Below are 14,647 nucleotides of genomic sequence, written 5' to 3'. Positions count from 1 at the left end.
TGCACACCTGATTCTTCATATCCTTGTCTCTGTGTAGGCCCTGCTTTTCCCAACTCTTCCTTGGAATGTTTGCTACTCTGTTTTTTGGTGTGTGTTTTTCAAACTTAGGTGGCTACAAGTGTGATTGCTCCTAAATAAACTTGAATTTAAACTTATATAAACTTTCACTTAGCCTTTGCAGGTTTGGCTAGATTGACCTGTAGGTGCTTGAGTGTGTTGAAATCCCACTACAGTTTGGGTTTGTCAGTAGCACTTTATTTGTCCCATTTTTTTTCTCTGTTATGTTTGAGGATGTTTTATGACATCAATTATACATTTAAATTTTTTTTCTCTGAAGTAAACCTCCTGGCATTACGTAGTGCCCTCCTTACTTCCATATAATGATCTCTTTCTTGAACTCTGCACAGACTTTTATCAATTCCACTTTTATTTTGTCAGCATTTGCCTGATAGGAATTTTTCTTGCTTTTATTTTCCCTACCTCCTAATACCCCTATTTATTTTTATCCTGGAAACATTTGCCTCTCTTATGAAAAGTATGTTTTGCAATGTAGTTTCTACATTTCGCAATGCCATTACGATGTACCGTCATCATTATTTGTAGGCTTTGACTTGTGTGTCCCTTGCAAGCAGTAATTTCATAGGGTCTGATTGCCTTGTTCTCTGCAGTGCTGTGAAAGATGACAGTTCTGCTGGGGTACTGCCTCTCATGTCAGTGATCAGCAGCCCTCTCCACTCTCAGGAAGCTACCTGGTGCTGGAGGGTTTGGTTTCAGAGAATTGGTTAGGGAGATTCAGGGTCCCTCAGAGGTGAAACCGAAGACCTTACTATGAATACTTTTTAAAATTAAATTTATGGGGGTAACATTGGTTAAGATTACATGGGTTTCAAGTGTACAATTCTATGGTACATCATCTGTATATTGCTTTGGGTGCCCACCGCTCAAAGTCAGATCTTCTTCCATCACCATATATTTGTCGCCCTTTACCCTTTACTCCACCCCCGACCCTACCAAGTTGCAAATAGAACTTGGTTACAAGTTGGAAAGTCCCAATGTTATACTTATAAATAATTAAAACTCAGGAAAATGTAAATTTGAGTACTTAAGAGCTTTGTAGTTTAAGAGGTCCTCTTTCTGTTTTGGGGGACTACTTTACATTTTTGACAGGAAAGTTACATCAGTTGAATACCTATTTATATTCCAAGCATTGTTGATATAACACTATAATTTGATTCTGTTTTATAATCAGTGGAAATGAATGTTCAGGAAGTGGGGGAAACTGACCCATAGTCATAGAGTAAGTGATAAAATGTGATTTTGGAAAGCAAGAAAACCTCAATTATAAATTTAAAAGAAAATGTACCATTTCCTAAGTTATTTTTAAGTCCCAGGCACTGATAAAACCAGTTTACATGGTTCACTTAAGGCTCATGGAAACCCCCCCAGGGAGGTATTATTACATTTTAATCTAGAAATTTAAAGCTCATGCAGGTTAATTTGTTCAAGTCAATTAGCTGTAAATTGCAAAACTGACATTTAAAACTAGGTCTGACTTAAAAGCCCTGACCATGAGGTGAAAGCTTTTCACCCTTAAATATATCTCAAACCTCACACATTTGAACCTCACTCAGCCACCACCAAATATTTTTTCATCAGAACCTCACTCCACTGGAAATAAATACTTAAAAAACATAAATATTTTTCATCAGAACTTCATTTCCCCATCCCCTGCCTTCATATATGCACCTATAGGCTGATCTCCTTCCATCTCACAGCAGAAATGAAAGTCAGATAGTTTATTTCTTTGAATATGCCAAGTACTTTTATGCCAATAGAAACATAGGACAATGGGATTTGGAATTGGAGATCTTGCTTCAAATCCTGATTCTAATTCCCCTTTGTGGTCTCAGAAAAGTTAACCATGTTGAGTTTCAGTTTTCATGACTGTAACTTAGGTCAGTCATACCTCTCAGGGGGCTGTCATGACAATTAAATGAGATGGCAGAAGAGCTCTAATACTGAGCAGGTAGTCCGTCAGTGGACACAATATAAGGCAGCTGTCCTTAAAGTGTGGTCTGGGGAACTTCTGAAGTCCTTGAGGCACTTTTAGATGGGTTGGGGAGGGGGGGCGGTCTGTGAACTCAAAACAATTTTCATAATAATAGTAAGACCTATTTATCCCTTTCCGTGAGTTTGCAGTGGTATTCTCCACAGCCCGCAGAAGATGAGATGTCACAATAGGTTGAATTCAAAACAAGAGAATCTGCTTGTCTCCCATTAAGATAGAAAGAAATGGTGATTCCTAACATTTGCATTAGAGTCACCTGGAGATCTTTGAAAAATATTGGTGCCCAGCTCTCATCACACTCTGATTTCACTGGTTTGTGGTAGTATGTGGTGCATTGGGTTTATAAAAGTTCTTCAGGTGATGTGAATAGACAGTAAAATTACATGGGGATTTGTTTTTCAATGGGCATAAAGTTTTTTTTTATGAGGATGAGTAAGTTTTAGGAATCTTCTGTACAACAGGGCACTTACAGTTAATAATACTGTATTGTTCGCTGTAAAATATTCTGAGGATAGATTTCATGTTATGTTCGTACCAAAAACAAAAGCAAAATAAAAAATTAACAAAAGAATACAAGGAAATGTTTGGAGGTGATGGATGTGTTTAGTATCTTGGTTATGGTGATGATATTGGGAGTATGCATACATTAAATGCAAAACATTTTGTATACAAACTATGACTCAATAAAGCTTTAAAAAATGAGAAAAGAATGTTAAGTAACCTATAAAAAGAGATTTGCAAAACTTTCTATCAGTGCCACTCTCCACACTATTTTTTTCTATTTTGAAAAATATAGTTATGTTAATAAAAGGTTTGTTTGTAGCATTATGTAATGAGTCTTCAATAGTTTTTTAAAGTATAAGAGGGGTCTGAGACCAAAAGTTTCAAAGATGTTGGTATATGTATTAAGACCTTGGGCCCTGGAGACACACTGTCTACACTTAAACCTCACACATTTGCCCTTGCAACTGACCTTGGGTACATAACTTACCTTCTCTGTGCGTCAGCTTCCTTGTTCATAAAATGAGTTTCATAATAAAATTCGCCTCTTAGAATTTTTTGTGAGATTAAATGAGTCATATACATAAAGCACTTCATACAGTGCTTGGAACATTGTACTGGCTTTTACCAATATTTTCCCTCATTATTGTTACTATTGTAGTTGTTATAAGTTGATAATATTGATCCTGCATGATCCATGTAAAATTTGTGGGCCAAGACATTCTTCCCACTAACTCATCTGTCTACAGGACAATGGGGTAGGAGCCTCTTGGAGACAGAGCCTCCTGGAGAAATCAGTAGGACCTGGTCACTGCACACCCTGGACTTTGATTCCTTTATCTGTTTGTTGCAGCAGCAACACCACCACACTGCTTCAGTGAATGCATGACTGACACCAACGCGACCATGTGATTCTGGGAGAGGAGGAGATGACATTGCAAAGAGGCAGGATGTGTTTTATCAGCCAAAATTTTCCCCAGCCCCATTCCCCTGAGTCCCTCTCCTTTGCTTCAAAGAGTTGCCAGCTTTAACATCCTATGTTCCTTTTGGCTGTTCCTCACAAATATAATTCATCTCGCCATGATATTATCTCACTTCTTTATTTGCACAGTGATTTTCAACACCATTCCTCACAATCACAGCAGTCAAAGGATCTGCTACAAATTGAGTAAGACAGAGCAATGAGTAGTTCAATAGTGCTGAAGGCTATCAGCATAATCAAAAGTCCCTGTAACAGAAGAAAAAAGTAAAAGAATCATGGTATTAGCACAATAATGGTTTTTCAGATGATAATGAGGTAGCAATGCCCAGATAAGAAAGTTCCCCCACATATCAAATGTAGCTAATGCTTACAAAGCAAATTAGTAGAGGCTCATTGCAATATACAGATATTTTAGCACAGTACTACATAGCACAGCACAGTGTGGTACCCTACAGCAGAGCACAAAATTGCACAGGCCTTCATTTCTTTCTTCTTCAATTGCACTTAGACTGGAATCAGATTCCAAATGGGCAACATTGGCAAATTTGCTTGAGGTGTAAGTAGCATTATTGCTCTTTGGCATTCCATTGACAGATTTCAGATTAGGCTTTCACCTAAAAAAAATTGATCTAGGTGGTCCAGGTGATTTAGCAGCTCTTCAGGGCTTTTAAATTGTTTTAAAAAGTGTTTGTTTGTTTCTTTAATGTAGCATTTTTCTTTGTTTCCAGACTAGGATCAATTCACACATCCCATTTTACTATTACCAAAATTAATCTATTCTCTTCTCCCCTGTTTTCTGTGGTCCTGCTACATTCTGTTCCTTCGAATCTTCCATATGAAATATTATGGATCCCCTACTATCAGGATCCCCTTTTCCTTAGATGATTAGTTTTCAAATTTCTCAGCAATTTTTTTATTGGCTATTAGCTATTTTCTCTCTCCATGCAGATTCATATCTTGTACGTGTCTTTACACTAAGTTCAGAAAAGCAGAAATAAATGCCTGTTTTCAATCTATCATGTTTTATCAGAAACCCAGTCTGAATAGTAAAACCAAAACCATAAAAATGCTCCACTCATGATTCTAATGTACATCCAGGGCTATAACTACTACAATACTGCTATACCTGCTTTTTCTTCTAATATATCACTTTTTTATATATTATTCTCATTGATGTACATGTTTTATCTCCTGTGCTCATCTGTGAATTGCTCAAGTTGGGGGTAATAATACATTTACTGTTCTATTCTACAATGCCTGGTTGAATGCCTATTAGATAATATGATTTCTGTACATGTTTGTGAGTTAAAAATACATTTGTCTGCAACATTATTTGGATGGTGCTGATTAGGTTCTAATAAATCTTTATGGTATATGTATTAAGACCTTGGGACCAGGAGACACACTGTCTGTTGATAGCATGGCTCTGCCCTTGCAACTGACCTTGGGTACATAACTTACCTTCTCTGTGCGTCAGCTTCCTTGTTCATAAAATTCACCTCTTAGAATTTTTTGTGAGATTAAATGAGTCATATACATAAAGCACTTCATACAGTGCTTGGAACATTGTACTGGCTTTTACCAATATTTTCCCTCATTATTGTTACTATTGTAGTTGTTATAAGTTGATAATATTGATCCTGCATGATCCATGTAAAATTTGTGGGCCAAGACATTCTTCCCACTAACTCATCTGTCTACAGGACAATGGGGTAGGAGCCTCTTGGAGACTCCTCACCCTAAAAATGCAGCATACTTACGATGAATAGGGTGTTAATAGCCTTACACTGACTAACTTCTCCAGAATAGCCACAAAGGTAGTTTTGATCTAGAATGAAACCAAATACAAGGAGAATGATTCCAGCTGTTGCTGCCAGGACACTAAAACAATTCATTGTTTGGCTCATCCTCATCTGAAAGAGAGTAAAAACATAACACAATGACCAGGTCCCATCTGAGTCTATAGACAAAACAATGGGTGAGGAGACAAAACAATGGGCAGCAGGATTTTGGTCTCAGCACTACAATGCCATGAAGCAGCCATATCATCTTATGAATGTCCCTTCACCTAACTGGGCTTTAGGTCCTCATCTACAGAATAAGGGGAACCAGTGAACTTTTCATAACCCTTACATCCCCCATAATCAGTGCCTAACTTAAATCCTATTTAATTAAAGGGAGGGGTACACACTGGACAATATAAGTTCTTAGGGATAGCCACATTGCATTTTGATGCTCTGATCAAAGTCATGACCTATTTATGACTATGTTTAATATATATTATATTAATACATATATACACCTACATATTTAATATGTATTACTATATACTATATATTATATACATTATATAATATATATACACACATACATACATACATATATATACTTGCAACTTTTTTTCTTACCAAAACTGCAAATCTATAGGTGGCATTCTTTGCTGAAAATTATTTATTGGCTTATTAATATCTCATAGCTTTGATTCTTTGAGAAAAGTAAAAATATGCTGCTTATAGTTTATCTGTAAGTTAAAGTTTTGCATTCATTAACACTTACTATTTATTTTCTGATTCTGCATATCAGGTTAAATTATGTCATTTACAAAGAGTCAAATGACTGCCTGTCAAAGTGTCTGGCGCTCAGCAGGCACCAGAAATAACTTATGTTGGCCCACAGGCCAAAGGGTCTTGAATTCGATTCTGGTCAAGGGCACATATTTCGGTTGCAGGCTGGGGAGCATGCGGGAGGCAACCAATCAATGTGAGAGGGTTCTCTATATCTGTCTCTCCCCCTCCCTTCCACTCTCTCTAAAATTACTCTCTCTAAAAATCAATGGAAAAATATCCTCAGGTGAGTATTAGCAATAATAATAATTTTTAAAAAAGAATGAATGAGGTACTTTAATAATGCCATTCTGCCACCTGGCTGAGGAACTTGGACAAGTCATTTAATCTATGCCTCAGTGTCTATATGTAAAATTAGAATTAAACTGGATGACCTAGGAAACTTGCTTTTGGCCTTAATGTTTTATGATTCTATGGGAAAAAAAGAAGCAAATAGCATTGATTGGTATCAGTAATTGACATTTTTTGGAGTTAATGATTTTCCAAATTCATTTTCAAGACTCAAAGGAATTATTTCAAAGTTATAAATACTTTTTAATAAAGGGGAAATATAACTCACCATAGTTTGTGTGCCTTTTTTTTCCAATGCAACTAGGCAGGCTCCGGAATAAATGAACTATTAGAAAGAATACATATCTTAGTGATGGACATAAAGAGTTCTCAGAGAATAGACTTCTACATGTCCCTTACACAGAACCTCCTTGTACTTCACACAGTCCTCAGGGGAGTGAGAAAGGTGAGATGCCTTGTATGGGTTGTCCATAAATGAATAGTGGACAAAATACTGTACTGGAAGTTTGCTTTAGCTTTAACTATTCATTTGAACATGAGAATTTTTTTTAAAACTTTACTGGGATTTCATTTTTCTCATCCATCTTCTTTTTATAGCTATTGCAGACATCGTAACATACTGGTGTCAATTCAGTTTACAACCAATAAGATCAGATTCCATCATTCCTGTAGGAAACATCCTTCCTACCTATGTGCAGTCTGATGTGTTCTCTTGGATGGAAACATAAGCAGAGTTGCAGCTAATATTCTAGGAGTTACATAAAATACCAAAATTTTCATTGTGATGAGTCATAGTTGTGGGATCATTGTCTAAAAGAAATTTCAAATCTGAACACAGTTCATCCATTTTTAAATTTCTAGTTCATTGTGTGGTATTTCTTCAGCCTCATCCCTCCCCCTCTTATTCTCTGCACTGAACTCTTAGAGTTCTCAGAATAAAAAGTGTTCCCCATACTTTAAGCTTTTTCTTATGTTTTTCATGTTTCTTCCTTGACATACAGCAAGACATCCTACCTCTTACACCCAACCATCCCCCACTCCCTTCCTCCATATGTGTCTTCATCTGATTAAAGTTCTTTAAAACTTGGTCAAGCTGGAAATACCTCTGGGAAACCTCCCCTCCATTTTGTAAGTGCCTTTCCTATAGAGAAACTTGTGTGTCCTCTATCACCATTCATCACACCACATGGTAATTTTTTCATGTATTATTATTTTTGTTTGGTTGTTTTTGTTTTCCCCCAGTTTTATTATGAAATAATTGGCATACATCACTGTATAAGTTTAAAGGGTGCAGCATAATGATCTAACATCTATCATAAAATGATCACCATAATAACTTTAGTTAGCATCCATCTTCTCATTTAGATACAAAACAAAAAGGAAAAAGAAAGAAAATATATATTTTTCCTGTGATGAGGACTTTTAGGAGGTATCCTCTTTAAAATCTCATATATATTATACAACAGTGTTAACTATAGTCATCATGTACTTTTTAATCTTATAATTGGAAGTTGATGCCTTTTGACACCACCCCTGCCTTTGGTAATGTCAAGTCTGATCTCTTTTGTTTTAATTAAAAATTTAGGGATGATGTTGGTTAATAAAATTATATAGGTTTCAGCTCAGATGACGTGGCTCAGTGGTTGAGCATTGACCTATGAAGTAGGAGGTTACAGTTCAATTCCTAGTCAAGGCACATGCCTGGGTTTCGGACTCAATCCCTGGTGTGGGGTGTGCAGGAAGCAGGCAATCAATGATTCTCTTTTCATCATTCATGTTTTTGTGACTCTCCCCTCTCCCTTCCTCTCTGAAGTAAATAAAAAATATATACTTTTAAATTATATAGGTTTCAGTTCTATGACATCATCTGTAAATTGTTTTGTGTGCCCACCACCCAGATTTAAATATTCTTCCATCATTGTATATTTGACCCTGTTTAATCCTTTCTATCCTCACCCCTTTTTGATTCCACATATAAATGAGATCATACAGTATTTCTATTTCTCTATCTAGCTTATTTTGCTTAGCATAATGCTCTTAAATTTCATTTATGTTGTCACAATTGGCAGGATATCCTCATTTTTATGACAGAATATTCCATTGTGTGTGTGTGTGTGTGTGTGTGTGTGTGTGTGCAAACTTCTTTATCCATTTGTCTGTAGAACACAACTTTTTTCCATGTCTTGGCTGTTGTAAATATGCTGCTATGAATTTGGGGGTATAGATATCTCTTTGACATAGTGTTTTTATTTCCTTTGGATATATCCCCAGAAGTGAAATTGCTGGATCACATAATAATTCTTGTTTTAATTTTTTGGAGGAATAGCCACACTGTTTTTCATAATCAGGGCCCATGTATTATTAACCTTTGAATCCTGATTGCCTTCTTCTGTGTATCTGGCTCAGATGGTAACTCATTTGAATGAATGAATGGACAAATAACCTCAAGAGCCAAAAAAATATTCCCAAAGGAACTTCAAGACACAATGATGGAATATCAGTAACTGATGAATTAATGGGGAAATAATTTCAACAAGGCTTATTTTCATTTTGACATTTCAAAGCCTATCATACAACTGTATATAGCTCATTTTTGAAACTAAGAATTCTCTAATATCCCTGTTGACATGGCTTCACATTGAACTTGATTGACTATACTCACCAAAATGGAGCTCCAGAATGGATATCCTGTAATTAATATAAAGGGGAACCTTGGGTACGGTTCTTCAAACATGAAAAAGAAAATTACCCCAAAAGAAAAGTTCATCAGTCCAAGCAGGATCTGGATAGTCTGTAAAGAGAGGAAAAGGACACAGTAAGGAAAAAGCAAAATGGTGGGTTCCCCTTAGAAAATTTAGATCTCCTTTTGATAAAAGGATTTGGCAATTATACTCTTTCATAAATAAGGGAAGGGTAGTAGAAGCCACTTTATTATGTACCCAGGTATTTTTGGATCCCTCTACCTGGTATTTGGTAATAAGAAAAATGATTTAAATCAATGTTCCTGAAGATGTAATCCATGGATTGGCAGCCATAGGATCACCTGCAAATTATTATGCTCAATCCTATACTTACTGAATAAAATCCCCAGGCTAAAATTCAAAATAGAGCTACCATATGGTCCAGCAGTCCCACTTCTGGGTATATATATCCTAAGGAAACGTAATCACTATCGCAAAAAAATATTTGTGCTATCTTGTTTATCACAGCATTATTCACAATGGGTAAGACATGGAAACAATCTAGGTAGATAAAGAAAATGAAATATTATCTATATATATAAAAGGTTAAATGACCGTCTGACCATCTGACCAATAGCTATGATGCACAATGAGCACCAGGGGGCAGATGCTCAATGCAGAAGCTGCTGAGCTGCAGTGACTTGGTGACGCACCCAGAACCAGAGAGGAAGGAGCCTGATTCCGGATGTGTCACCGAGAACTGCCTTCTCTCAATCCAGGACCCCTCAGGGGATGTTGAAGAGCTAGATTCAGCCTGATCCCCGCAGGCCAGGCCGAGGGACCCCACCTGCCAAGGGACCCCGCTCACTCCACAGATGGCCTTCGAGCCACAGCGCCGCCCCAGGTGTAGCCCGCTGGGGAGGGACCATCGGAGGTTGGCTCCAAGGTGTGTCTGGCCCATCTCACCCAGTCCCGCCCCACCGGCCACCTTCAAATTAATTTCCTTTCAATGTGCATGAATCTATGCACTGGGCACAGGGACCCCACCTGCCAAGGGACCCCGCTCACTCCACAGATGGCCTTCGAGCCACAGCGCCGCCCCAGGTGTAGCCCGCTGGGGAGGGACCATCGGAGGTTGGCTCCAAGGTGTGTCTGGCCCATCTCACCCAGTCCCGCCCCACCGGCCACCTTCAAATTAATTTCCTTTCAATGTGCATGCATCTATGCACTGGGCAGTAGTTCAGTATAAAAAAAGAAAATTCTGCCATTTGCAATAACACGGACGGACCTTGAGGAAATTATGCTAAGTAGAGTAAGAGAAAGACAAGTGCTTTGTATGTGGAATCTAAAGACATTGAACTCACAGAATCAGAGAGTAGAATAGTGGTTGTTAGAGGCTCAGAGGTTGGGGAGAATATGGAGATGTTGGTCAAAGGGTACAAACTTCCAGTTAAGTTCTAGGCCCTAAGGTACAACATGGTGACTACAATTAACAACATTGTATTGTATAGTTGAAAGTTGCTATGAGAGTTGAGTTTTAATGTTCTCACCATACAACAACAAAAATGGCAATTATGTGAAAGGTGTGATAACTAACCTTATTGTGGTAAACATTTTGCAATATACATGCGTATCAAATCATCAGATTATACACCTTAAACTTTACAAAGTTGTATGTCAATTACCTCTCAACAAAGCTGGGGGAAAACCACCAAGTCTGTGGCATATAAATGCTAAAGTTTGAAAAGTACTGAATTCTAAATCACCATGCAGGCCTGGCCTCAAATAGAAATGGACTGTCAGAAACACTTCTGTCAATGACCCATCCTTTGAGCCTATGGAGGTATTGTCATGTCCCAGGGTTCACAGCACTCCCCATCTTTTCTATTTTTTTACTCTATGCCACACTTGTGATGCACTACCCCACCAAGCAGTGGTTTGACGAATGCTGGGAAAGATTGATGAGAATGACATGAAGAATGGAAGGTATACGATATAAGAGTCTGTGTCCTGGGCCCTCTTTTATTCCCGTCCACCTTCTCCATCTGAGGAATCGCATTTACTCCCATTGCAACTATTACCTTAATGTAGTTGAGTTGTAAACAATATCATTTTCCTTAACTCCAGACTCACATTTTTAGCTCTTGTCAGACATCCCCACTTGAATATCCCATGGGTAACACCACCTCATATTCAATATATCCAGTCAAGTTCACTCTCTAAGAAGATGGAGCCTTTCTCTACAGCTCTCCTCTTTACTTTGTGAGCTCTCACGAAAATTGCCTTTACCAGTTCCCTCAGGGCAATCTCAGCTTCTTCTAGCATGCACTTCAAAACTCTTCTAGCCTCTGCCAGAAGTTATTGCCCATCTTCAAAGCTGCTTTCACATTTTAAAATATTTGTTATATCAGCAGCCCACTTTTTGGTACCAATTTCTGTCTTAGTCAACTTGGGCTGCTATAACAAAGTATCATAGATCCGGTGACTTATAAACAACAGAAACTTATTTCTCACAGTTCTGAAGACTGAAAGTCTGAGATCAGGGTACCAGAATGATCCGATTCTGGTGAAGACCCTCTTCTGGCTTATAGACTACAGACTTCTCTGTTGTATCCTCACAAAGAAACCTAGCACTCTGACCCCTACTTATTAATGAAATAATTACCCCCAAAGTCCCTGCCTCTAGATACCATCATGTTAGGATTATGGCTTCAAATAGGAATTTGGGGGAACACCTATATTACATTCCTAACAAACCTTCATTAGCATTTACATTGGGGCAAATCTTACTTACCCCAAAGATTTTTATTTTTGTAGTACAGAATTTTAAAAAAGGCGTGGTAGATTCATAGGTTGTGGCTATATTTTTCATTGACTGAAATTCTGAAGCAGTGACTTCTGGAGGAAATACCATAAACACAGGATGGTGTGCAGTGTTTGAATCCATGATGGTATAGTTGATATTTTGAAGTGTAAAATTATTTAGTTGGTACTTCAATCTAGACCATGCTCTTATTGTGTCCCAAGGCTGTCTGGGGCACTGGCATTGTTGGGCTTTGTCTTGGAATTCTAGAACCATAAAGTCACAGAGTCATGGAATCTCAGGTCAAGATCTCAAGAAGGTGAGTGAGTGAAAGACCCAGGACTGGGGGGTCGGAGGGCCTGACTGGTAGTGCTGCTTCACGTTGGGATTATGGTTCAGTCAGAAACTCCCTGTGACCTTGGGAAGGTCATATCCCCCTCTCTTCATTTCAGCCTCTTTCTATGTACATTGATCAGAAATCTATAAAGACATTTAAATTTCCAAATAAGAGTATTTTGAACATTTAAGGCAGGTAAAGGGAAAAACCCCTCTTGCCATAAAATTAATTAGCCAGTGCTTAAAGTAGACAATTATTATTACCATTTTAATCACGGTGGCCAGGTGTTTTGCTCTTGCTTTGTGTCCACATTATTTCCAAAGCTCATTTTGGTTGGCTCTTTATCAGCTAAATGTCTTATGTATCTTTATGAGCTTAGCTATAAAAACATTGGAAATGTCACACTGAGTTATTCCAGAAGTTATTTTACCTCATTTCTCCATTTCAACATGGCTGTGGAACTTCACAGTCTTCTGCTAATCAATCTACTAGGCCCATTAGTACATGGATAATATGTATTTGTGCACTACTTTTTCTTTCCATAGCCTTAGATTTCTTATTTCCTAATCTGACAAAACCTACTCTCTTTATAGGATTAGGCCTCTCCTTCTCACTTCTTCTGCTCTGATTCTCTTGCTAGATAATTCCAAGGAAGGTTCTCTGTGCTCTTCCTCTTATTAGTCTCCTATTGCCACTGAAGCTCAATTTTATCTGTTTTTACGTATCTAATCTTCATCTCTACTGCAAAATCTCCCCATTTGGGGAGATCCATATTCACACACTAGAGAATTCCACAGAAGCAGTCAATTAGTGTGACCAGATATCCCCTACTTAAGGGTTTCCAAGTCCTTTCATTTTCTCTTGACTTTTAATTCATAAATGATAATAGCTCCAGATCTTATCCATGAATAATGATAAAACCCAGTTTATCTCCCAGATACACCTTAGAAGGGGCAAGTAGAAATGAGGAAAGCAATTTGGGCTCCTATATTGCCTACTGATCTTAGGCTTTTGATTTCCTGCTTCTGTTGAGTCCTTAGTTTTCACTGTATGTCTGGGTTTCTATGTATGGGTCTCCTTCAGGGCTCACAACTTCTAAGTTGTCTAGCCATTTATGTGGCAGTTGAGCTAAGAATTTGAATTCTTGAGCTTAGCATTTTCTCTCACCATCTAGTCCAGTGACCAATAGGAGTGATCTGTCAATCTCATTAACTAGTTTTCCAAAAAATGTTCAAAAGCAGTCTATGGAGTTACCTAGCTCCTCGTTTTTCGTAAGTGGTTGACAGGATTACTCAATAACTGTATATCTCTATTTCCATAGACTGTCAGTGTTCTCTTTACCATTGGAAATAGAGTCATTGGCATCTTTAAATCTAATGAGATTACCGAGCCAATTCCAGAAACCTCAGAACCAATTAAGAAAATTCATCCTTGCCCTAACTGGTTTGGCTCAGTGGATAGAGCATCAGCCTGTGGACTAAAAGGTCCCAGGTTCGATTCCGGTCAAGGACATGTACCTTGTTTACCGGCACCTTCCCAGTAGGGAGTGTGCAGGAGGCAGCTGATCAATGTTTCTCTCTCATTGATGTTTCTAACTCTCTATCCCTCTCCCATCCTCTCTGTAAAAAATCAATAAAATATATTTTTAAAAATTCATCCTTAAAATTCTGTCCCTCAAGGTACCACTTTCCATAAAATCTGTATTAGGGTTCTCCAGAAAAGCAGACCAATTAGTATATATATATTAGAGGCCCAGTGCATGAAATTCATCCACTGCGGGGGGCAGAGGGGGGCGTCCCTCAGCCCGGCGGAGAGGCTCCCGCCACCGCTGCTTCACTTGCCAGCAGTGAGCCCAGCTTCTGGCTGAGTGGCGCTCCCCCTGTGGGAGTGCACTGATCACCAGGGGGAAGCTCCTGCATTGAGTGTCTGCCCCCTGATGGTCAATGCACATCATAGCGACCAGTCGTTCTGCCATTAGGTCAATTTGCATATTAGCCTTTTATTATATAGGAAGGAGGATATACCAATAAGATATATACACCAATAAGATCTTTTTGCCAATAAGATTATATAAATATATATATATATATATATATATATATATATATATATATATATATATATATATATATATATATATATATATATATATATATATATATATATATATATATATATATATATATATATATATATATATATATATATATATATATATATATATATATATATATATATATATATATATATATATATATATATATATATATATATATATATATATATATATATATATATATATATATCCTATCTAATAAAAGAGAAACATGGTAATTAGCCGTACGGCCGCTACCCTTCCC

General features: G+C 37.6%; 1 protein-coding gene across 1 annotated transcript; it reads right to left on the bottom strand.

Moving 5' to 3' along the window:
* Positions 1–3,686: 3,686 nt before the first annotated feature.
* LOC102245582 (membrane-spanning 4-domains subfamily A member 5) lies at positions 3,687–12,094 on the bottom strand. The gene is made up of 5 exons (XM_005860455.1): positions 11,942–12,094; positions 9,129–9,257; positions 6,735–6,791; positions 5,312–5,464; positions 3,687–3,797 (listed from the first exon to the last, which is right to left on the bottom strand). The coding sequence occupies exons 1-5, from the start codon at positions 12,092–12,094 to the stop codon at positions 3,687–3,689; spliced, it is 603 nt and encodes a 200-aa protein (XP_005860517.1).
* Positions 12,095–14,647: the final 2,553 nt, after the last annotated feature.

This window comes from Myotis brandtii, unplaced genomic scaffold, assembly GCF_000412655.1.
Source record: "Myotis brandtii unplaced genomic scaffold, ASM41265v1 scaffold1341, whole genome shotgun sequence".
NCBI classification, from domain to species: Eukaryota; Metazoa; Chordata; class Mammalia; order Chiroptera; family Vespertilionidae; genus Myotis; species Myotis brandtii.
This window is presented reverse-complemented; position numbering and strand designations above follow the sequence as displayed.

Bases quoted from the DNA above. Each gene is read 5' to 3' on its own strand.
- LOC102245582 (XM_005860455.1), bottom strand. From the start codon at position 12,094: ATGGATTCAAACACTGCACACCATCCTGTGTTTATGGTATTTCCTCCA. The intron at 9,258-11,941 runs GTAAGTAAGATT...CTCTCTTTACAG, and splicing joins CAAAAATAAAAATCTTTGGG to ACTATCCAGATCCTGCTTGG. The intron at 6,792-9,128 runs GTGAGTATAGTC...TCTTTCTAATAG, and splicing joins CATTCTGGAGCTCCATTTTG to TTCATTTATTCCGGAGCCTG.